The 23,190-nt window shown below is 42.1% G+C and overlaps 1 protein-coding gene across 1 annotated transcript in view; it reads right to left on the bottom strand.

Annotated features, from left to right (window-relative positions):
* Positions 1–22,615, bottom strand: part of LOC117249254 (receptor-type tyrosine-protein phosphatase beta) — a 48,298-nt gene extending 25,683 nt beyond the window's left edge. The window contains exons 1-16 of the mRNA XM_033614776.2: positions 22,265–22,615; positions 18,864–19,296; positions 11,541–11,660; positions 10,380–10,520; positions 10,027–10,287; positions 9,684–9,950; positions 9,405–9,521; positions 8,836–8,982; positions 8,230–8,347; positions 7,353–7,498; positions 2,955–3,221; positions 2,684–2,742; positions 1,264–1,468; positions 1,077–1,174; positions 390–555; positions 182–312 (exon numbers count right to left, since the gene is read on the bottom strand). Coding sequence (XP_033470667.2) covers positions 182–312; positions 390–555; positions 1,077–1,174; positions 1,264–1,468; positions 2,684–2,742; positions 2,955–3,221; positions 7,353–7,498; positions 8,230–8,347; positions 8,836–8,982; positions 9,405–9,521; positions 9,684–9,950; positions 10,027–10,287; positions 10,380–10,520; positions 11,541–11,660; positions 18,864–19,296; positions 22,265–22,330 — 2,742 coding nt within the window. The 5' untranslated portion in view covers positions 22,331–22,615. The remainder of the gene's footprint in view (positions 1–181; positions 313–389; positions 556–1,076; positions 1,175–1,263; positions 1,469–2,683; positions 2,743–2,954; positions 3,222–7,352; positions 7,499–8,229; positions 8,348–8,835; positions 8,983–9,404; positions 9,522–9,683; positions 9,951–10,026; positions 10,288–10,379; positions 10,521–11,540; positions 11,661–18,863; positions 19,297–22,264) is intronic.
* Between the last annotated feature and the right edge of the window lie 575 nt (positions 22,616–23,190).

Raw genomic sequence — 23,190 nt, 5'->3', positions numbered from 1 at the left:
TACACTTACTTACCTTGATTTAATCTAAAATGTCTCTGTAAAGCATGTTAGTCAACATTTCTTGATGCTTTAAAAATAAGTTGACTTTATACGGATGTACAAAGTCAATGTTTTTGCTCTGTTCGCATAAATACTGGTTTCATTCTCACAATCTGAACCTGGCATGTGCAACCAAACTCACCATGGTGGATAAGGACACGATATACATGTCCATGTCTCCGTCTCCAGGTGTCCAGGAGACCAGCAGCCCATTAGCAGAGTCCGTCAGGCCAGGTCGAGGAACCATGTGAAGGTTCCCAACTGCACTGGGAACTGGAGACGAGAGAGTAGCTTCAGAAAAACTGGACTCAGTGTTGATCTTAAAAATAAAGTTGTCTCAATCGTCTCACCTGTCCGTCCCTCGATAAACTGCGGTCTCTGGTACGGCCCGCTGAACGTCGACACCACGATCTTATAAAGACGCCCAGGGGTCAGAGAGGTCAGCTGGTGGTGTCGCACCTCGCTCCCTAACGTGACCGGTGGGAAAACACGAGTGTCGTTGAAGAGCAGAGTCACCTGGGAGGCAGAAAAGATCGTTACAGCCTGCTGGTGCAGAGTGTATCAGTAAAAGTCACGTCTATAGTGATGACAACATAAAGCAAAATGTAGAAAATAGAAATGAGCCAGATGGACATTTATTTATGTAAAATAAATATAGGATTTTGTGAACTTGATTAAATGTGCTCTGATCAATATTTTCTATGTTAAGAACAGATTAAAACAGATCTCTGAAGCTGCGTGGAGCTTTTGAGCCTCGTTTTAATTTTTGGTTCAGTAAACTCTCCATAGGACTGAGGGGAACTGTAATGTGGTCATTTGAATCATGTGCTCATATAAAAAATAAATTAATGCAGCTTTAAGTTGTAGAAAACTATTAAAGTAAGTAGATGGTGGTAAAAATTTAAAATCACTGAAAACATCCTGGAGATGAAGTTTAACTTTTGCCCCGATAAACAAAATGCTGCACAGACCTGGTCCTAAATAAATGTCCTAGAAGTCTTAACAGTGTGAAAAAGTTTAAAAATACAAACACACACCTCATAGTGGTCCACATCTCCGGGGGCGGGGCTCCAGGTGACCGTCAGATCACCTGTCCCTGCGTCACCGAGCGACAGATTTCCAACAGCTGCTGGAACTGAAGGGAGACAAAACTTTAACTCAGCATCATCAAAAATAAAAAATATAACAGAATGACAATATTTGTCTTCATCATTTCAGACTCACAGGTGCGTCCGTCGGTGGAGACGCTGCTGACGTAGTCCCCGCTCCAGGTTTCCACAGTGACGGTGTAGAGTCTCCCCGGTGACAGGGAGGAGAAGACGCACTCGTTGTGTCCAGCAGAGACGCTTTTGTTCTGCAGGACGCTGTTGTTGTAACGGATCAGAACCACGTAACGGTCCAGATCTCCAGCTGCTTGACGCCAGTACACCTGGACACACATCATGATGATACATTATGTACATAACTTATAAAATATGAAGAATAAGGTTTCTTATGATAAAAGGCAAAATAATGATTTAACATTTACTTGGATTTGAAGTTTCTTTCTTCTGGAAATAAACGTAACACAACGAACCAAAGTACAAAAACATTTCTCTCCATTTTCTCTTTACTTAAAGTTATTTTCAGGAAACTCTCTGCAGCCCACTTTGGGTCCCAAGATTAATTTGAGCAGTCATAAGATGCTTAAAGAGTAAGAAAGAATAATTTATATTTACATTTCATCTTTTCTGTAATTTTTCTCTTGTAAAATATTGAAACTTTAAGCTCTTAAGACTTCTAACAAAACTTTAAAAAGAAATCTGAGGAAAAAAATTAACATTAAAGTGATAATCTTGAGGATTTTTAAATGTAAATGAATATCTGTTAAGTTACTATCTATCACTGGATGAGGTGACACAGTGGCGATGGAGCTTGAGGCCCAGATAAATATTTGCAGTATTATGAAAAAGTTACTGCTGATGCTGACAAACATTTCCTGCTGCTTCAGTTTCACATTAAAAGTCTTTAACTGGCGAAGCACGCATTCAGTTTGATCATAAAGGGGTCACAGAAATCGCAGTGTGTTTTTCAGTAGGTTCAGCACTTACTGCTATCATTAAAAATGCAGCTACAAAACAAGACAACTATTTTCGGCATTTGTTTACAGCCAGTCAGTTTGAAATGTTACAGGAAGCAGTGGAACAATCAGGAACAGCCACCACGAGCTGTGAGATGAAGAGACCTCCAACTCAGCGAGTCAACGAGCTCCTCCAGTGTGCAGCGTAAAATCAAATCATGGTAAAGTCTATTATTGTCTGACTTCTTAATCAAAGCAACTAGAGTTTGTTGCTGCTCCCAAAACTCTGTGACCTGTAGTGTTAATAAACCACTTTGCTGCTCCCTCCAGTAACTACAGGTGTCACCAAATCAACTGGGACTGAAATCTTTCAGGTTTCCACTTTAATAAGATGCTTTAAAACCTGTGAAAAGAGTTAACAAGCACAAATGTGTTGGTTTTGAGGGCTCACATGCAAAAAGGTTTTCTAATACTGCTTAATAGTAAAAGTGAAATCTCTCTCTATATATATATATATATATATAGATAGATATAGATATAGATGTATGTGAATAAAGTGAGTTATGACACTTCTGACAAACACACCTTGAGGAAGTCGTCTCTTGCAGAGTGGACAGCTGTTGGGTTTTGCACCGTCGCAGGTTCTGCAGGAGAGATGGCACAACAAAATACCAACATGCAGGTTTTATGACATCACTCTATACAGAGTATGGTTTAAATTATTTCACTGTGACCTTAGGTATGGAAAATATTACTGTACATAAAACACATATTCACAAATAAAAGAAAATGCACATGAAATAAAAAGTGGACTGAAATATAAATAAAGACAAATACACATAAATGTCAAACATACGTGTTCGTGCTTTAACCGTGGTGGTGTTCTCCAGGCTGCCGCTCCTCGTCACTATGACAACAGAGTACAGACGCCCGGCGACCAGCGAGCTGAAGGAGCACTCAGGTGGCGAGGAGCGGGACACTGCCCGTGTGTGGACGGTCTGGCTCCCATCCTGAAGACGGACCAGGTACCTGTCCACCACACCTGCCGCCGGGTGCCACGACACCTGCAGAGCATCCGACCTGCCGCCGTTAGCAACAGTGACCTCTGACACCAACGCCGGGGCTGAAAGACCAAGATGAGATCAGTTATAAAGGAGGAATTCTTTTTTTATTAAAATAACTGTCAAGCTCTGACAAAAACATATTTTATGACATTTTTCTTGTTATTTATATGAAATAACTGTTAAATACAAACAGACAGTGATAAACAGTCACATTCACAAGTCCTAAACCAGACACGATTCACTTCAATAGAACTTTATTCATCCCAAAGGAAATTCTTGTGCCAGAGGACACTTCAAACTGCAGTAACACTGAGTACACAACAACCAGTGGGTCCAGTTTTAGAAATATCTGGAAAATATTCAAAAATACACATAAGAAGTGTTTTCAAGGAGCAGAAGCAAAACCAGTGCCTAATGGAGAAACAACAGGACTAAGAGATATACAAGAGTCAATAAAAATGAACTAAAATGGTGGAAAAGCAGAGTGTCCTTTGGTTCAGCCCTCCTCCGTACAGAAGGGGGAGGAGTTACAGTTTGATGGCCACAGGTCTGTGGAATAGTTCAACATGTGGGGGAATTCGCTCTTTTACCAAGGAGGTCTGTGTTTTAAGTTTGGAGCTGGAGCTGTCTTTACATTTCTGTTTGTGTCACTAATGTAACCACTAATGTGTTACTCTGAGATTCTCAGAGGTGCTGGTGTCGACCATAGACTGTATAAAATAATGGACGTAGCTGCTCTGATGTCGCTGATCGGTTTGTGAGCTCTCATTTTAAAGCCTCAGGTTTAGTATTTCATCGCCGCCATCTTGGTTTTTTGGAGCCAGAAGTGAACATATTTGGCCAAGAGGTTGGAGCTGTGGAGGAGCGAGGGGTGGACCTGACGCATTAGCCCCTTTTACACTGCCAGGTTTTCAGCGAATGTTGGGCCGTTTTGCCGGCAAGCTGCGAGCGTTTAGACACACAGAGCTGGATTGGCGAGTTGATCCGAGGTGCCCAATTTTCCGCCTCGTAGGGTAGACATATTGGCCCTTTTTAGATAGGAATTGTGCAAATTTGCAGGAAAGCCCAATCAGTCTTCTTTCAGCATTGGCAGTATAAAAACAAAATCGGGGAGTGCAGCAAAATGCCGCCTACCTACTTTTGTTTATACAGAATGTGCCTTTTTCGGGGCAATGGGGGGCGTGAGCAAGTAACAAAACGTGTAGCTCAGCGTGTGACGTAAACAGTGACGTGGGAGGGAAGCCGCGGCTGGTCAGTCCTTCGGCGATTCTCTCGTAAGTCGGCCCGTCCTTCACCGTCCCCGTCATCTGACGGTTAATGGCCTCTTCGTTTGCGAGGACAAGGAGGGCGCGCAATTCCTTGTCTCCCCAGTTGCTCATCTTTACAGTGTCTGTCAGGTTTGTGTTTCCCTCTTGCTACTAGCTGCTCGCTTATTATTATTATTTCTGCTGTAAAGTTTCAACATGGAGGTCTGTGGAGACTGACTCGCTGCTGAGTCAGCCTCAAGTGGCCATTAGAAGAACTGCAGTTTTTTGCACTCCAGCGTTGGCGTCACTTTTCAGCCCCAGATGTCGCTGCTCGGCGTGGACGGAGCGAGGCGAGCTGTTTCCTTTGTCTCCACTCTGTATGCTGAGATAAACTGACCTCGTCCTGACATCAGACTGACGTCCATCTGAAGACGAGGAGGAGTTTCTGAATGTTCCCACTTGGTGGCGCCAGTCATCTGACCAGTGCGTCTGTAGTTCTGTGTATCGACCAATAGGACGTCATCTGAGGGGGCTGGGGGCGGGGTACGTTTTTATTTTCGCCAACCTGCTTGCTGATTGGCTGGCAGGTGAACCCACACACAAACAGTCTGTCCTGAAAATAACTGGGCCATTATGTGGGAACACAATAGGTGCTTTGAGCAGGAATGTGTGTGTGTGTGTGTGTGTGTGTGTGCAGGAAGTCTTTGAGCACTGGGAGTGTCTTTGTGTGTGTGGAACATTTCAAACCCTCTTTCTGGTATTTCGGCCATTGTTCTAAAAACTCTCTGATGTTATCACATAATACACTTTTATACTTTTATTGACACACACACACACACACACACATTAGGTTAACGTGTGTTACAGATATTTAAAGGTCCAGAGTAGTTGACCTCTGGACCTTTAAATATTTGTATATCTGAGGTCGTTCTTTATAAAGGTTCAGATAAAACAGATTTGCCTCCATCTGTGAAGTTTTATTTTTATACTGATGATGATGATACTAAAAGTGGGAAAAGGTGTGTGTAGAGATGAATTTCCCATGATGCAGTAGTGAAAGATCACAGTGTAATAAAGATGATGTATAGTAGGAGGTTGTTAAATCAACGTCTTGATGCTTTTTTTTTGTTGCAGAAATCACCTGCTGTATCAGAACAAAGGAGCATTTAACATGTGACTATGTTCAAAAAACAGAAATGCTTTGTTGTCTTTTACAGTTTTAAGTTATTTTCCATAATTATAATGGTAAATAATTTCTGAGACAGTTACGAAAACATCTGTGGCCCGCCTCTGATCTTACAGTAAAGGGCAGTATCAGAGAGCTGTAGTGTGACTGTTGGCTAACGCTCCTGTTGGTTGTTTGGTGAAGAGGGTCAAAGAGTTTTTCCTGTTAACAGCGGCTGAATGTGTCTGAGGGGGAATATTGTTTCAACACAATGAGAGTCTGACCGACCGCCAGTCAAACAGTCTTAAATAACTCATCACATTTTTATGGTCTCTCAGGCGTTAACAAAAGTCACTGCTCTGGTTGCGTGTGAAAACAAACTTCCACTTGTTTCACTTTTGTTAGTGATTTTTTTTTTCTCCTGCTGTAAATCTCACGCTGACACACAGAGACATGCTGTTTGAATCTTTCCATTGACACCACGACATGTGGAGCAACAAAAGAGTGAAGATCTAACTGGAAATATAAAGTTTGTTTAATTTTTCAGACATTTTCTATAAATAACTGTCAGTATTTTAACACTGTGAAGAATAAAGGACCGTAGACGAAGTCAAGCCTTAAAGGGATAGTGCACCCAAAAATGAAAATTCAGCCATTATCTACTCACCCATATGCCGAGGGAGGCTCAGGTGAAGTTTTAGAGTCCTCACATCACTTGCAGAGATCCAAGGGGAGAGGAGGTAGCAACACAACTCCACCTAATGGAGGCTGACGGCGCCCCAGATTCAAACGTCCAAAAACACATCATTGAAACCACAAAATATCTCCATACTGCTCGTCCGTAGTGATCCAAGTGTCCTGAAGCCCCGACATAAAAAGTTGTTTGGAAAAACCTCATTTGAACTCTGTTTTTAGCCTCATTGTAGCCTGTAGCTCTTCAGGCTTCAGGACACTTGGATCACTATGGACGAGCAGTATGGAGATATTTTGTGGTTTCAATTATGTGTTTTTGGACGTTTGAATCTGGGGCGCCGTCAGCCTCCATTAGGTGGAGTTGTGTTGCTACCTCCTCTCCCCTTGGATCTCTGCAAGTGATGTGAGGACATTTTTGGGTGCACTATCCCTTTAATTCATAGACATACTGAAAGCTTTTTATTATCTATTGGCCTTAAAGTACTTAAATTTAAAGCTGGAATAGGCAGTTTTATTTTGGCATCATTGGGCAAAACCCCATAATAAACTTTGATGATGTTAGAATTCAAGTGTTGTGAGAGAAAACTAGACTTCTGATCCTCCTCTGCCTTTGTCTTTTATTCAGCTTTGTAAAGCACTTTGTAACTGTGCTTTGAAAGTTATTATATATGGACACTAAAGTTTCCATCAATAATTAATAAACATTTATTTGGGGTTAAAATGAGCATTTCTTTGCAGGAAAAAAAGGAAACCTCAGATGAAATTATTAATAAATTTAAGACCCATAAAAAAATAACTTTACCTTAAAAACCCTGACTGTTCATAGAGAGATAATAATTAAAATACTGGTAACAATGACAATAATAATAGTAGTTGAATAAATTTAGTGTATCGCCTACATCATATTAAGGGACTACTTTGTGTTTTACTCACATGCTGTTGCCTGTGCTGTGAGGTGTGTATTGATCTGTACGTGTTGTTAAGTTTAGATTCAACCAGTGAAGAATCGTAAAACTCCTCCAGTTCTTCTCCAGTGTATTTATTAATAACATAACTGTTATTAACTGCACCACGTGTTTACTCACCTGTTCGTCCGTCCAGACTGATGTTCTTGGACTGCAGCCCCCCGCTGACGGTGGCGGCCTGCAGCCTGTAGAGGGAGCCGGGGATCAAACCAGCCAGCAGCAGAGAAGAAGAGCCGACTGGAACGCTGTGGTTCTGAACCACCACACTGAGAGAAGTAAAGAGACGGATGAGTGTCCACACTGAGGAGAATCTTTCACTGTAGACAAATCTGCTCTCACAGCTGTCAAAATATGAGACCCTATCAAAATAATAGTCCTCATAGTGTGGTTCAACCACTGGTTCACTACGTTTTTTAGCATCTGACCCAGTTTCAGACGTCTGTCTTACTCCTGGGGGGGCGGCAGCAGCTCACTCCATAGGGACCTGGGTTAGGAACCTGAGGGTCACTGGTTCGAGTAGCCATATGAACTAAGTATGGAGCACAGACTGGTAGCTGGAGAGGTGCCAGTTCACCTCTGGGGCACCACCAAGTGCCACAAGTGCTCGGGAACAGTCTGATATCTCTCCACATGCTCCATGTATGGGTCCTGTTTGTGTGAGTGTGTATTTCTGGGCTGTGTGTCTGTGACAACACATTCTTCTTCTTCATTTCAATAACTGAGGCCCAAAGAGGTCTCAAATGTTTCACAATAAAAGCACACATCTGAGAAGAGTCCTGAACAATATAAACAAACCTGTATTTCTACAACTTTTTCCTTGAACTCTCCAGATTTATTTTAAATAATCAAACACTTTGTTGAAAACCACTGATGTTAAACTTCTGGACATGAAGTTAAAAGAACGAACATAGATGGAGGTCAACAGCTGTTTAAAATATGTAACGACAGTAAAAACATCGCAGATCCCGACTCACTGAGACTCTGGTTAGAAACACACCTGTCCTGCAGCAGAGTCAGTGTGAACGAGTCCACGTCTCCTGGTGGTTTTTCCCATGATGCCTGGAGGCTGTTGACCCCAGAGTTTCTCAGAGTGATGACACGCAACGCCATGGGGACTGCAACACACACAACTGTACTATTATAATACTGTTACCAATTTAAAAACAGTGTAGGTTCAATACAAAAATGATGTTTTCTCCATTAAAACAAAAAGGCATTAAATTCTTGTTTATTGTAGATGTTCATTCATATATTTTTCCCTTTTTTAGACCTAAAATTTTATATATTTAATGTCAAAACAATGTACCTGCCTTTAAAAACTCCATTATGTGTAACTATAAATTTTAAAACGTAAACTGCACAGTAAATACAATCTGTGTCCTCAGAGTGCAAATACCTGCTTGTTAACATGTAAGTAAGGTGTATTACTGAACATTTACAAGAGTTTATTTTAAAACAACTCCTCTCCTGCTCAGTTGAAACCGTTTACAATAAATTAAAGTCCCTAAAGTTATTATAGTTTGAAAAATAAGCGCCCTGATGATGTATTTCTACCTCTAAAATATACTTCTGGACTTACAGATACAGGCACATAAGAACACACCTGTCCTCCCCTCCACTGACACAGAGGTGTTCAGTTTCCCGCTCCTGGTCGTCACGGTGATGGTGTACTGTCTCCCAGGTGTGAGCACATTGAACGTGCACTCCCTCATGTTTGGCTCCACCTCTCTGGTATCCGCAGTGATGTTACCTGCAAGATAAACACAAGATATCATCGAGTGTTTCTGTATTTCTGTGGTAACATTTTTATTTTCTGATATTATTTCTGTAGTAAAATATAAATTTTCTGACATATATATTTTGTTAAATACATATTTTCCATATAATATTTCTGTTGTAACATAATTATTTTCTGTCATATATTTCTGTGATAGTATTAGTGTTTTCTTTCATATTTTTATTCTTATTTTCACATTTAAATTTTCTTTATATTTTATATTTTCTGTTGTGTATTTCTGCAGTAACATAAATATTTTCCATTAAATATTTTTGTAGCAACATAAACATATTTTCTGTCATATATTTTTTTGTATTTTCTTCCCATATGTTATCGGAGAGTGACAGACGCCGAAATGATTCAGTTAATCTATGAAATCTCAAATGATTGATTACCGTGGCGAATGGTCAGGAAGTAGTTGTCACGTGACCCAGAGGGGGCGTGGCTCCACATGGCGCTGAGTGAGGTCTCGTCTGCGTGTCGTATGTGGAGGTCCAAGACTGAGGCGGGAACTGCAGAGACAGGAAGTACTTTAGCTCAGGTGAGGTCAGGTTCAAGTGTCTCTCTGGTGGAGAATATTTTTTATTGTATGTTTCTGCACTTATAAAATATATATTTGTATATCGTTATATCATGAATATATTTCCTGTTGTACACTCCTGCAGTGTTCTGACCTGTTCGTCCGTCACAGCTGCTCTCTGCCGTCAGTCCTCCACTCTCCACTCTCAGCACAGCTCTGTACAGTCTCCCAGGCGTTAGTCCCGTCCCAGGGAAGCTGAAGTTCACTGCCTCTCGCTCCAGAGTGGTGCTGACTAACTGCTGGGAGCCATCAAACAGGAACAGTGTGTAGCTCTCCCAGTGGCCAACGGGGGGCGTCCAAGACAGTAGGAGGCCACCAGAGGAGGCGGGCGACAAGGACAGGAGGGACGCCGCCGCTGGAGCTGGAGACACGACAAAGACAGGATGAAGAAAAGAAACAACGAAAGAGAAAAAGAGAGGAAGAGGACAACACCTCACCTGTCCTGACAGTCATTTCTGATTGGCTCGTCAGTTTGCCGCTCATAGACGTCACCGCGACCTGATAGGCTGAGCCAGGAGTCAGCTGATCAATGGTGACCTCCGTGGCGTCCGGGGGAAGCATCGTCTCCCCGCGGCTCGTGCCATTGGTCAACACAGTGGCAATGAGCACGTCCAGGTCGCCTTCAGGCTGTTGCCATGACAACAACACGCTTGTGCTGTCGTTGTGGTCGACGGTGAGGTTAGAAACAGCAGCGGGAGCTAGGAGGAGATTTAGAAATAAGATTTACTTCCTGCAGTATTTCCTTTACTTCCTTCCTGTCTCCTCCTTCTTCTTCTTCTTCTCTCCGTACCTGTCTGAGCCTCCGTCGTCTGGCTGTTCTGCAGCCCACCGGCCTCCGTCACCATGGTTACGTTGTAAAGTCGCCCAGGCGTCAGGTCAAGGAGTGTGTGCTGCGTCGCCGTGCTCTCTAACGTCTCGTTCCTCAGCAGACCTGCAGACACAGGTCAAAGGTCACACGACTGTACTCACAGAATTTTATTTTACATTTTATTTTGGAGTTTCATATTTGGTGAATGTCGTCCTTCAGCACAGGAAGTGCTCAGACTTTTTATCAAAGTAAAAGTATAGAAATATGGGCAGTGACCGTGCGAGTGAGGAACAGTTGAGTTTGGTTTTTTAGGTGATTTTGAAAAGGATTGAAAAGGAAAATAAGTAAAGCATTTCAAAACATGGGACATTACAGAGGCACAGGGTGAAAGAAGTTAAAATAAGAGAAAATAAAGAAAAGGAAATTTTAAAAAAAAATACTGTAAAGTAAACAGAAATATACGCCCGAAGTTTAGGAAAAGAAATACTCTAAAAACATTAATCAAGACACCAGAACTATAAACTCTACTGAACAGAACCACTTCAGTAAATGTTGTATCTTTGCACCTCTCGTCGTCACTCTCACCTGCACAAACTGAAGTGAACTGAAGGAGGAAACACGACAGCAGTCAGATAAGCGTCTGCAGTTTCCACTTTCAATATATCGTGCAAAAACAAAATAAAGATAAACATAGTTAAAGTACTTCCTGGTTTTAAAGAGTATTAAGAGGTCGACACATGTGATTAGAACTTTATCGTCCTCCACACACTGTTACTGTAAATAAGACTTAAACTGTGATGTCTCGTTGGCGCCCCGATGAGGTTGCAATGTTCATAACAACCAGAAATGATAAAGATTTGGATCAAACAACATCCTGACAACATCAAGATGTCAACAGAAACACCAGGATTACTCCTCTGAGGTTTATGAATATCTGCAGCAGGTTTTTGTATAAATGATAACTTGCAGACTTCAGGTTGAAGTTTGGGGGGTTTAGCGTTGAAAACTGTGTTTAGCAACCCCCCCCCCCCTTTTTTTTTTATATATATCATTTCTTGTATAATTTGCCTGTTTTATTAGTGTGATGATAGTGTCATGATGTCCGGTTATAAACCAGCTGTGATAAAAACACGGAAGACGTACCTGTTTGGTCCCACAGCTGCAGCCTGAAGCGCTGCGTCCTGCCTGGGCCGGCCTGCCAAGAGAGACCGAGGCTGCTACATGTCCTGGAGGTCACTGTGAGGTCGCTCACCGCTGATGGCCCTGATGATACAACACAAAACACACACAGTCAGACATTAAGCCTTAAACTCCATCACTCATGCAGCCTGTGTGAGACCAGGAAACACTTTTCTACCTTCATCATCATTAACAGACACTTACAGTCTGAAGGACAGTGATTGTACTTAGTTACACTCCATCACTGTCCTTCAGACACTTACAGTCTGAAGGACAGTGATGGAGTGTAACTAAGTACAATTACTCTTTAAGTACTGTGTATAAGTGCAATTTTATCGTACTTTATACTTCTACTCCACTACATTGACTGGGCAGCTTTGATTTCTTTCACATTATTAATATGAAAAAATTAACGATGATGTTTTATTACAGATTAATTAAAACTACAAATCTGTAGGCCTATTTACAGTGATTAAAATGAGCGCCACCTTTACCTGCTGTAAAATTAAAGTGATGAACACATTAATAAGTAATAATAAAACCTTTGTTTTGTTCCTACTTATTTTAATGGAGCACACTTCAGTTCCTTCACCACTTCATCACAAAAATTAGAATCACCACCTCACAGCTGTACACCTCCGCCCACCAGTCCACCCTGTGGTTGTATGACTCCGCCCACCAGTCCACCCTGTGGTTGTATGACTCCGCCCACCAGTCCACCCTGTGGTTGTATGACTCCGCCCACCAGTCCACCCTGTGGTTGTATGACTCCGCCCACCAGTCCAGTGTCTCTGACAGTCTCCATCCATGTCAGTGAAAACATGGATGCTTCACACACAGAAGATCTATACAATCAGCACAGTTTCAAGATTAGAGTCACCAATTCAGTATCTGACCAAATGTCTCCCCTTCTGTTCCTGAGATATGACGTTAAAACATGATGATGTCACAGTCAAGCTGACCTTTGACCTTTTGACCTTCATTATTTTATCCTGTTAGACATTTGTGTCAAGTTTGGTCAAAATTAGTGAATGAATTCTTCAGTTATGGGTCACACTGACCACCAAAATCTAATCTTTTTTATTATTATTATTTTAGATTTATCTTTTTTTTTTAAGATTTTTTTGGGCTTTTTTGCCTTTAATATACAGGACAGTGTGAAATGGGGAGACAGAGAGAGTGGAGGGGACGACACGCAGCAAAGGGTTGCAAGCCGGAGTCGAACTTGCAACCGCTGCAGCGAGGCTGGCACTATCCACTAAGCTACCGACGCCCCAAGATTTATCATTTATAGTTCATCATTGACTCCAAGTGGACGTTTGTGCCAAATTTATGGAAACTCCCTCAAGACCTTTCTTGAGACATCACATTCACAAGAATAAGACCAACACAAGGTCACAATGAACTTGACCTTCAACCACCAAAATCTATTCAGTTCATCTTTGAGTCCAAGTGGACGTTTGTGCCAAATCTAAGGATCCTCCCTCAAGACCTTTCTTTAGAAAGGTTCACAAGAATGAGATTGACACAATGTCACAATGAACTTAGTCTCGCTCACCAGACCTTTCTCAAGAAAAGAAAGGTCTGGCTGGGCCGACTCTCACTTTAAGATTGGAGAAAAAAACGTCCCAGCTTTTTATTTCTTTCAGCCAATCACAATCGTTCTGGGCGGTGCCACAGCAACGGTGCGCTTGCAAAAATATTGCCGGGGGGAAACAGGTTTTGGTGTAACACGCCCACAAAAATATCAGCTACGGGACGCGAACCATGGCAGAAAAATGGCTACATCCCTGCAAGATCAAACACCACAAAAGTTAGTAAAGGACGTGTTGAAAATGGTTGAAAACTGCTACACAACCAGAGGTGGTAGGGCGGGACTTCAGCGGGTGGCTCGTTCCGCCCAATGAGAGGCTGATCTATGCAGCGAACTTCCGCCCACTCAGACTACAATGAACTTGACCTTTGGCTACTTAATTCTAATCAATGTGCTATATTTGAAAAAAATTCCCTCAAGGTGTTCTTGCGATATCACGTTCATGAGAATACGACAGACGAGGTCACAGTGACCTTAAACTTTGACCTTTGACCACTAAAATCTAATCAGTTCATCTTTGAGTCCAAGTGGACATTTGTGCCAAATATGGAAATTCCCTCAAGGTGTTCTTGAGATACTGTGTTCACAAAATTAAGACAAACACAAGGTCAACGTAACCTTGACCTCTGACCACTTAATTCTAATTAATTCATCCCTGAGTCCAAGTGGACGTTTGTGCCAAATTTAAGGAACCTCCCTCAAGGCCTTTCTTGAGACGTTCACGAGAATGAGACGGACACAAGGTCACAGTGACTTTAAACTTTGACCTTTCGCCACCAAAATCTAAACAGTTCATTTCTGAGTCCAAGTGGATGTTTGCGCCAAATTTAAAGAGGACAGACAACCAAAAGCATAATGCCTCCAGTCATGGCTACCTCAGGCACAGAGGCATAAAAACATCACCTTAATAAACAGATGAAGACAGTAATGTTTTTCATGTCTGTGACGGGCTGTAGCTCCTCAGTCCGCAGGTAATGTGTCCTGTTACTGTTGCAATTAATAATACGTAATACATCACATATATAAATATATTTAAAAAAATATCCCAACATTTGACTTTTCTTAGCTGTGATTAACCCCATGAAACTCCCTCAGCTGGTCTGAAACACAGTCAGCATAAAACTGATCAGAGGAGCTACTGTTAATTGTTTGTGAGGAGGATATTTCTGGAGTCAGACGAGAGGATGGACATCCGTCTCATCTCTGAATTTACTGCGTCCTAAAACAGTGGGACTGTTCCTTTAAAGTGATGAATGTGTTTTGAACATGAGGTTCAGTCGACCTGCAGGAAAAGGATCCACCGCTTCAACCTGTGGCCTTGTCATCAAAGTCAGAGCGCTGTGGGAGTCCTGCTGACACTCCCACTCCCCTGCCTCTCTTCAAGCCATCCGCCTGTCTGAGAGCTCGAGTTTTTCCCACAATGCCTGTGCGTGTGTGTGTGTGTTTGTGCCACCGTTTCGCCACTGGTGCTTCAAGCTCAGGTTGAACAATATAATCAGCCGTTGAGATCTCTGCCCTGAGTGTCACACGGAGACAAACAAACAGAGTGTCTGCAGACGCTCTGCTGATGTTTCTGTGTCTGAGCTTTGAGGGAAGCGACAGTTTAAATCATCTAAAGAGTTCTGGATGGACTTCAGTTTGTGATGAACAAACTCTGCAGCTCTGCAGAGCCTTTTAGCCTCTTTTAGTTCCTTGTTTTGGTTTTTAAGGCACATTTCCCGTCCACATCTCAATTGAAAGCAGAATGAAGGATATTTCTAAGTGATTGTTAACATATTTGTCAGGAGAGGGCAGCAGAGGAGATACTCAAACACCAATGCTACTGGACAGCAACAAAAAAGGTTCACAGTCTGAGATGCAAATTAAAAGGTCAGTTTATTTAGAACATGCGTGCACAAAACTAAGAGTGCTCAAAGTGCAAAAAATACTGAAGAAGTGACTATAGACAGCAGCGAACATGTCGGTCGTCGACTGTATCTTGACAGCACCTTGACATCTCATTCCTGCAGCACTCTCATCACAATGTTTAATGACTTTGTCCGATATACTGCAGGTATCAGTCAATTCAATCGTTCAAGACCTGGAAAGTTGCAATGAGTTGTAATGATTGTAATCAAGTGACAACCTTATAACTAAATATGTTAAAATGTTCTATGAAAGGTTTTCATACTTCTTAGAAATGCTTAATATAAGGGTTGGTTAATGTGACTGTTCACCCCAGAATAAAAAAAAATGTGATATTTATCCTCTTAAGCGGTATTATACTTTTGCGTCGAACTGATGTGCACCTTCCCAGAAATGTAACTACGCGTCGTATTGACGCAGACCTCCTGTCTGTCTCTGTAAGCTGAAACCATTTCCCTCAGTGGAAACAAAGCTTTTATTTACTTTTATTTCACAGATAAGAAACAATAAATTGTGAAGACAATAAAGCCTCCACAAAAATAGCATTTTAAGTCTTGTGTTTGATTTATCCTGGCTTCATATGAGCAGAGGAAAAGTCTGCTAGCTGCTAGGTTAATTTATACAATGTAAAATGCCATAGGCTTGTGCTAATAACGTTAGCATGTTGTATTTGTTTGGAAAACGTGTTTAGTATAAGACAGTTGTTTTGTCAGTGAACCTTGTGAGCTGTAATGGAGCTGAATTTTGTAACGTTACCTTTGTTAAATGTTGCTGTTGTCCCTGGTTTCATATAAGAAGATGAAAACGCCGCTAGCCACCAGGCTAATTTGTACAATGTAAAATGCCATAGGCTTGTGCTAATAACGTTAGCATGTTGTATTTGTGGGGAAAATGTGTCCAGATAAAGACAAGTGTTTGTCTGTGAATGCTGCGAGTTATAGTGAAGCTGATTTGTGTTTGAAACTGTCTCTATCAAGCCATGTTTAATGTGTGTTTAATGTGTGTTTAACGTGTGTTTTGGGTCACCTAAACTTTGCAGCACTTCACAGAAACCCCACTGCCAACTAGTGTTTTGGAGACAGACACCTCTACGGCCGATATCTCCAACATTCTGCACCTCACACCAAAACTATCTAAACTGATAAACAGCTGAGAACAGGTGAGAGGTAGAATATGTATTTTTGATTTTAGGGTGAACTGTCCCTTTAAGGAAGCAACTGACACTTGTGTCGGCACCTTGAAGACCTGAAACAGGTAAAAACAAACCTGCAGAGGTCGTGTGAACTCTAAAGGACGGTGGATGTCACCGTCAGAGTGCCTCGAAAGATAAGAAACCACAAACACCACAGAACAAGTGTTTTGCATTGCTGAGAAGGTTTACTGTCGGGACTCGACTGGGTGCAGTAACACCCTGTTTCCTACACACACACACACACACACACACACACACACACACACACACACAAAACACATTTTTACACACCCTCACGCCCTTTCCCAGTGCTTCCCGCAGAACAAAGAAACAATGGAGGCAGGAAATGGCTGAACCCGGAGCTCTGCCCACGATGGAAATACACACTGAGGGTCCAACTTCTGTTCTGGACACCGGCCAGCGTGCAGCCGCAACACACACACACGTACATGTACTGTTACTGCTCTATCACTCTCTCTCAGCAGGGCTGTGGTTCCTGTAGCTAATCAAAAAGCTACAGAGAGGGGAAGCTACATGACATTAACTCTGAGACACAAACACACACACACACACACACACACTCAACATGACAAGGAGGTCAAGTCGTGTTCTTGCACTTCAAAAGACGAGAGGTCAGAGGAGACAATGGAAACAATAAAACACAACATAAAACAAAACAAATTTTGACTAAATATTGTTAAAAGCTCCAACGTTTAACGCTGCAGGTTTGTACAGGTGATCCAGGAGATCAGTCTATTTTTAAATATCCGAGGTGGAAGACACACTCAGATCCTTTTGGTTAAGTAAAAGACATCAGAACTTCCTTCATAACTGTCTGTCTTTTTTGTTGTGTTCACACTACGAGCAACAAAGCAACAGCATGACCGGCTACATTGTTGTCAGGTCACCATTAAATTGCTGTTCAAGTTCTTGTTGACAAATTTACGTCGTCATGGGCTTGCTACAAAGCACCTCGACCCATTTAAAGTTCGTATTTGGTTAAAAATAGGGGTGGGGAAAATAACGATACAGCATAGTATCACAATATTTTGCGTGACCATATTGTGTCGATACACGGACACCAAGTGTCGATCTTTTATTATAAACGATCAATTTTTGCACATTTTAATACAACTTTTGGTACCAGAATAATAAAATCAGTTGCTTTTTCTGTCCACTAGATGGTGCTGATGTTTAGTTTCTCAGTCAGCGGCATTTAGCTGGAAGTTCATCAAAACACTAGCCCTTTTTAAACAGGAATTGTGCAAATTTGCAGGAAAACCCAATCAGTCTTTTTTCAGCATTGGCAGTATAAAAACAAAATCGGGGAGTGCAGCAAAATGCCGCCTACCTACTTTTGTTTATACAGAATGTGCCTTTTTCGGGGCAATGGGGGGCGTGAGCAAGTAACAAAACGTGTAGCTCAGCGTGTGACGTAAACAGTGACGTGGGAGGGAAGCCGCGGCTGGTTAGTCCTTCGGCGATTCTCTCCTAAGTCGGCCCGTTCTTCACCGTCCCCGTCATCTGACGGTTAATGGCCTCTTCGTTTGCGAGGACAAGGAGGACGCGCAATTCCTTGTCTCCCCAGTTGCTCATCTTTACAGTGTCTGTCAGGTTTGTGTTTCCCTCTTGCAACTAGCTGCTCGCTAATTCCTGCTATCAGCTGTTTCCTGTTTATCCACCGCCAGTGGCTCGCACGTGCGGCGTCATCAACAGCTCCTCCCACAAGTCATCAACAGCCCCTCCTGTTGCAGAAGGCCGTCTCGGTCTGTTTAAACTAAAAGGGTTCCACCAATATGTCTACCCTACGAGGAGGAAAATTGGGCACCTCGGATCAACTCGCCAATCCAGCTCTGTGTGTCTAAACGCTCGCAGCTTGCTGGCAAAATGGCCCAACATTCGCAGAAAATCTGGCAGTGTAAAAGGGGCTAAATATGGAGGCACCAGAGACAGAAATCAGAAATGTGCCGTCAGCGTTTAAATCAAACATCTGGACTTATTTTGGATTTTCTAACACAGAAGGAGGACTTGGATATGACATGTGATTTACAGCTGTGTCATATAAGAATAAAATACTCTGTGGGTTACTACGAACATGAGGGCTCACCTCACGCCACCATCCAGAGATAGCGTTAGCTGCTGTCAACCAAGCTAACGCTAAAAATCAACACTGGACACACTGAGCTCGATGAAATTACCATCAACTGTGAGAAAGAAAGAAAATAACAGTCCATCACCTTCTTCACGTGCGAAGATCTGCGTCCATACAGCTGTTGAAACCAAGGCTTTTGTTACACGCTAAAAACACGTGAACCCAGGTATGTGACTCCGCCCCCTCACAGCCGTACCCAAGCTCTACAGAGAAGTGAAGCATAAAGCTGAGGAAGCTTTGAGTACAGCAGGAAGGGTTTTTACATGTGGATTTACATGTGACAAACAGCGTTCAAACATCATTTCAAAATAGTTTGCACCCAGTTTGAAAGAGCGATGGAGACTGTGTGACACTGACGAACGCTTCAGAACAAGTCAGGACATGGATCTTGAGCGTGTTGTGTACACACTGACTGGTTTATGTGTGGACTGGGTGAGGACTTACTGGTGTTCAGGGTGATGTTTGCTGTCTCCTCGTCTTTCTGGGACTGAACCTGCAGCAGGTAGGTGGTTCCAGGCTCCAGGTGATCCAACACGCAGGTGAAAACACTTCCTGTCTCCTTGTTCCCTCCATCCTCAACTCCTAGCTGGTTTGTTCCCAGATAATTAGCTCCTGTCTCCTCCTCCTCCTTCTTTTTCTCCTCCTCTCCTTGCTCCTTTCCTCCAATCTCATTAGTCTCTATCTCCTCATCTCCTCCTGTTCTTCTTCTACATTCGGCGCCGTCTGCTCCGGCGTCTGGTGATGTCACAGTGAAGGAGCAGTCCCGTCCAGGTGTGCTGACGGTCAGTGAGATGGAGTCCAGACTGGATACTGGTTCAGTCACAGAGATGCTACATGGGATGGACTGGGCCTCTGTGGGAGCTGCGCTGCTCACATCCTGATGAGGAAACAAGACGACAAACATTAAGAAGATGAAGAACTGATAGACTTTTGAAAAGCTTTGATTTGCCACCAAAAACCTGTAGTTCAAAGCAGTTCAATTTGACATCACTGTCTGAAAGAGAACATTGTCACACATGGCCTCCTGCAATTCAAGGTCTTGCACCGCCTTCGTCTACCCAAAGAAAAGTTAGCCAAGATTTATCTGGCTTTATCTGGAAACAGCGAACACGACAAATCTTTATTACCAAAACTAAAAATGTATTAAATATACTGCTTTAAAAAATATCTGGATATTGTTCAGATAAAATCTGTAAAACCAAAAACAATGGATCTTTTGTGTCGCTGCCAGGAAGCACCAAATGGACTGTTGTGGTAGTTTATCAGCTGCGGCTATTTTAAGGACAGTTGAAACCAACCAACCTTTGACCTTGTGCATGTGCGTGTGTGTGTGTGTGCTTGTATTAACCTTTGATACTATAAAGCAGTGCAGAAATAAAATCATTCATCACTGATAATGAGGTTGAGGGAGTTTAGAGAGGAACAATGCTGCAGGGAAGACAGAGACGGACGGACAGATAGTGAGACAGTCAGACAGGAAGTGAAGGAAATGACAGAGGAAAATGAAACTGCCTAAGTATCAGTGTAACACACTGTGAGATCCTGCAAGATGCCCGGACATCAGCACATTGGTCCTCTCTCTTCTCTGTCTCTGTGAGTCCACTACAGAGACAGATCCATGTCATGTTTAGCTTAGCTTAGCACAAACACTGGGAACAGGGGGAAATTGCTAGCCTCCTGCTAGCTCCATCTAAAGTTAAAAAAAAAAAAAATCCACCTTCCAACAACTCAAAGTCCGACTTACATGCTGTACACCAGTCAAAATTGTAGTTAACATCCACGCCAGGCTTTTTAATATACTGTATGAAGTGAAGACTTAAATTAAAGGTATTAAGTGTATTTTAAAGCAAAATATTGACAGGCAAGAGTCCAGTGAATAACTTCTAGAAAGAAACTTGCCTCAGAGATTATTTTTACAGGAGTACAGAGGACTGACGAAGTGCTTCATCACTGGTGCAACGACAATCACCTGTATGAATTCTTAAGTTGCGGCCTAAAACATGTTTTGTGAGGTAACAGTGACCTTTGACTTTTGACCACCAAAATCTAATCTCATTGTTGAGTCCAAGTGGACGTTTGTGCCAAATTTAAAGAAACTCCCTAAAGGTGTTCCTGAGATATTGCGTTCATAAAATTGGGATGGACGGACAACCCAGTGACGGCTGTCATTGACGCTGAGGCATTAAAAAACACATTGTAGTTTAAGCAGCAGTTAGCATTGGCGCTATTTGTTGACGGAAAACTACCTAAACTTTGTCCAAACTCGACTGGTGACAAGCCTGGGAGCTATAAAGAAACAACATGCACAGTAAATCAGATCTTTGGAGTCATTCTGGTTTTGGGAAAGACGTCACAAGGAAGACAAAACAAAAACATATTTTAAGTTTGCATCAGGAGGAAGGTAAACAGCAGCAGCAAAAACTCTGGTGAGCTCTCTGGACAGTTTCCATTTGATCCCTGGCGTCAGAATCTTATGAAAACGTGTCATTGTTTGTCTTTGTGCGTCCTCTGGTTCAGGAGTTATGAAAATCTGCATTTTTCGTCATTAGCGTGGACATCAAGATGGCCGCCAACCGAACCCCATGGGCCATGAGTTGACCTTAGCAACAAGTAAAATTCTTACCTAGACACCAAACCAGGTTACAAAAAACGGGAACTTGTCGTGCTAGACTAAATACTGTACGTCCGACATCTTAACTAAGATTCGCCTTTAAGAAAACATGGTCTATCAATTCTGACAATGTTTGAGCATCAAGCATGTTTTTGCTCATTTTAACAATAACGATTTCTTTTCGAGTCAAGCTTTTTATCCCTAGTTAAAGGAGAAGATGTTGGCTGAATGACTTCAGAAAGACGTTTAACACACATCAGCCGCCTCTCAAAGAGCTGCAGGCCTCTCCAGGACTCTCACAGTAAGGCTTGTATCAGGAGACTTCAGAGATTTGGTCCAAACTTTGACTGGATGGATGTGGTTACTGATAACATGTCCCGAAAAGGCATTTATGTATTTACATTTCCTTCTCTCTTTCTTATTATTGTATATTGGTGCACCCTGCGCCAGTCTCTGCACTGTTTGACTCTGATGAAGACGCACCAGGTGCTGAAACGTTAGTCTTCACCATCACGTCTGTGCGCTCCGGTATACTTTGGACCGAATCTCTGACATCTCTCCTGATACAACATGACTTCAATTTCTCTTTAGTGAAACAGATGTTGCACTAAAATGCACAGCCGGAAAAATCCTCCTGTAGATAGCTCGCTCCCGTGTGTGCAGCTCACAAGAGAAACATTTTATACTCTATAAAGAAGTCTTTTTAATTTTGATTGATTTTTTATTGTTTTTTTTATGAAGACAAACATTTCTTTGACATTTCTTTACGACACAGCATCTCATCAGAGAGAAATATCTCACTTTCTCTTTCTCTCTTCAACTTAACTCCTGTGTATGATGGTAAATAAAAACACCTTATTTATTGTATTATATTCTACACTTGCATGCAAATATGACGGGAACTAATGTTTAATTTTGGAAGTATGGTGAGTAAGTAATGATGGACTGTGGTGGCTGATGGATTCTTTGATGTAAAGCTGCGGCTTTGTTTTGATAGAGATACTTTTTCTGGTGTAATGACAAAATACAATAGATATTTTAAATACTAAAATACTAATACTGTCCCTTAAGATGAGGCTTGACTGCAGCAGCATGCAAACGTGTCGACTTTTAACCATTTATACTCATAAAAATTATTTTCACTTTTCGTTTCACAGAATAACTTGAATTGCATCTGAAACTTTACACTGTGGAACATAAACATGTGAACTAAAGGAAATGGGAGCAGACTCACCCAGAGCAGCAGCAGAGAGGTGACCCACTGGCAGCAGAGATAAAAGTGAACTTTACATTTCAGCATTTTGATCGTCCTTCAGATCTTCAAGCAGAACAAACTCCACCATAATCCTGAGGATGAGGTAGAAGACGTGACTTAATATTCACCCTTTAGAGCCAGAAAATATTCCTTTCTTTTGTCTTTGAGGTCCGTTTGGAAAATTAAAGTCAGTGGAAACGAAGCAGCTGGAAGTTTAAATGTATCTTAGAAAGACAGAGTAGATCCCTGTCAGACGATTTTGATTTTTCTCCAGATATTTCATCTGATTTGTTCGTCGTCTCTTCTCAGTCTCATGTCCATCCTCAACTCAGACTTCAAACTCAGTCTTTCCTCTCTTTTCTCTGGACTCCCTGCCTGTCTCACCCTCAGCTGTCTGTCTCTCTTCCTGTCTGTCTGTCTGTGTGTCGGTCAGACTCTATAGTGTCGAGCTTGGGAGTCACTAACGGACTTCCTCAATCAAGCCAACAGCTCTGTGAGTCACTGCAAAGGCACAACAACACCAACTCTGCCTGGATGGAGGCTATAAATAGGCCTGTAACTACAATGACAGCACACCTAGCCGCACCAGCAGCAGAGGTAGATGTTAAAAATAGAGACGAGTGTTTGATTAATTCCCACTGAGACGAGATCGTCCTGGAGTTTAACGTTTGCTCTCTTTCTTTTCATGACAGCGTCGTCTTTTGATGCGGCTCCATCTGTTTCTCAGGTGTAAATTTAGTTTGGGCTCCACATTAACATCGTCTTTGGTTTCTGATTTATGGTTCTGAAGACACATTAAAAAGTATATATATTTTATTATCATTGAACCAAATAACTGGGTGATAGTGGTGCCAATCCAACTGAGAATCAACACCACACTGCAGCTCTTTTACTCACTTTGAACT

Source organism: Epinephelus lanceolatus, chromosome 23 (assembly GCF_041903045.1).
Source record: "Epinephelus lanceolatus isolate andai-2023 chromosome 23, ASM4190304v1, whole genome shotgun sequence".
Classification (NCBI taxonomy): domain Eukaryota; kingdom Metazoa; phylum Chordata; class Actinopteri; order Perciformes; family Serranidae; genus Epinephelus; species Epinephelus lanceolatus.
This window is presented reverse-complemented; position numbering and strand designations above follow the sequence as displayed.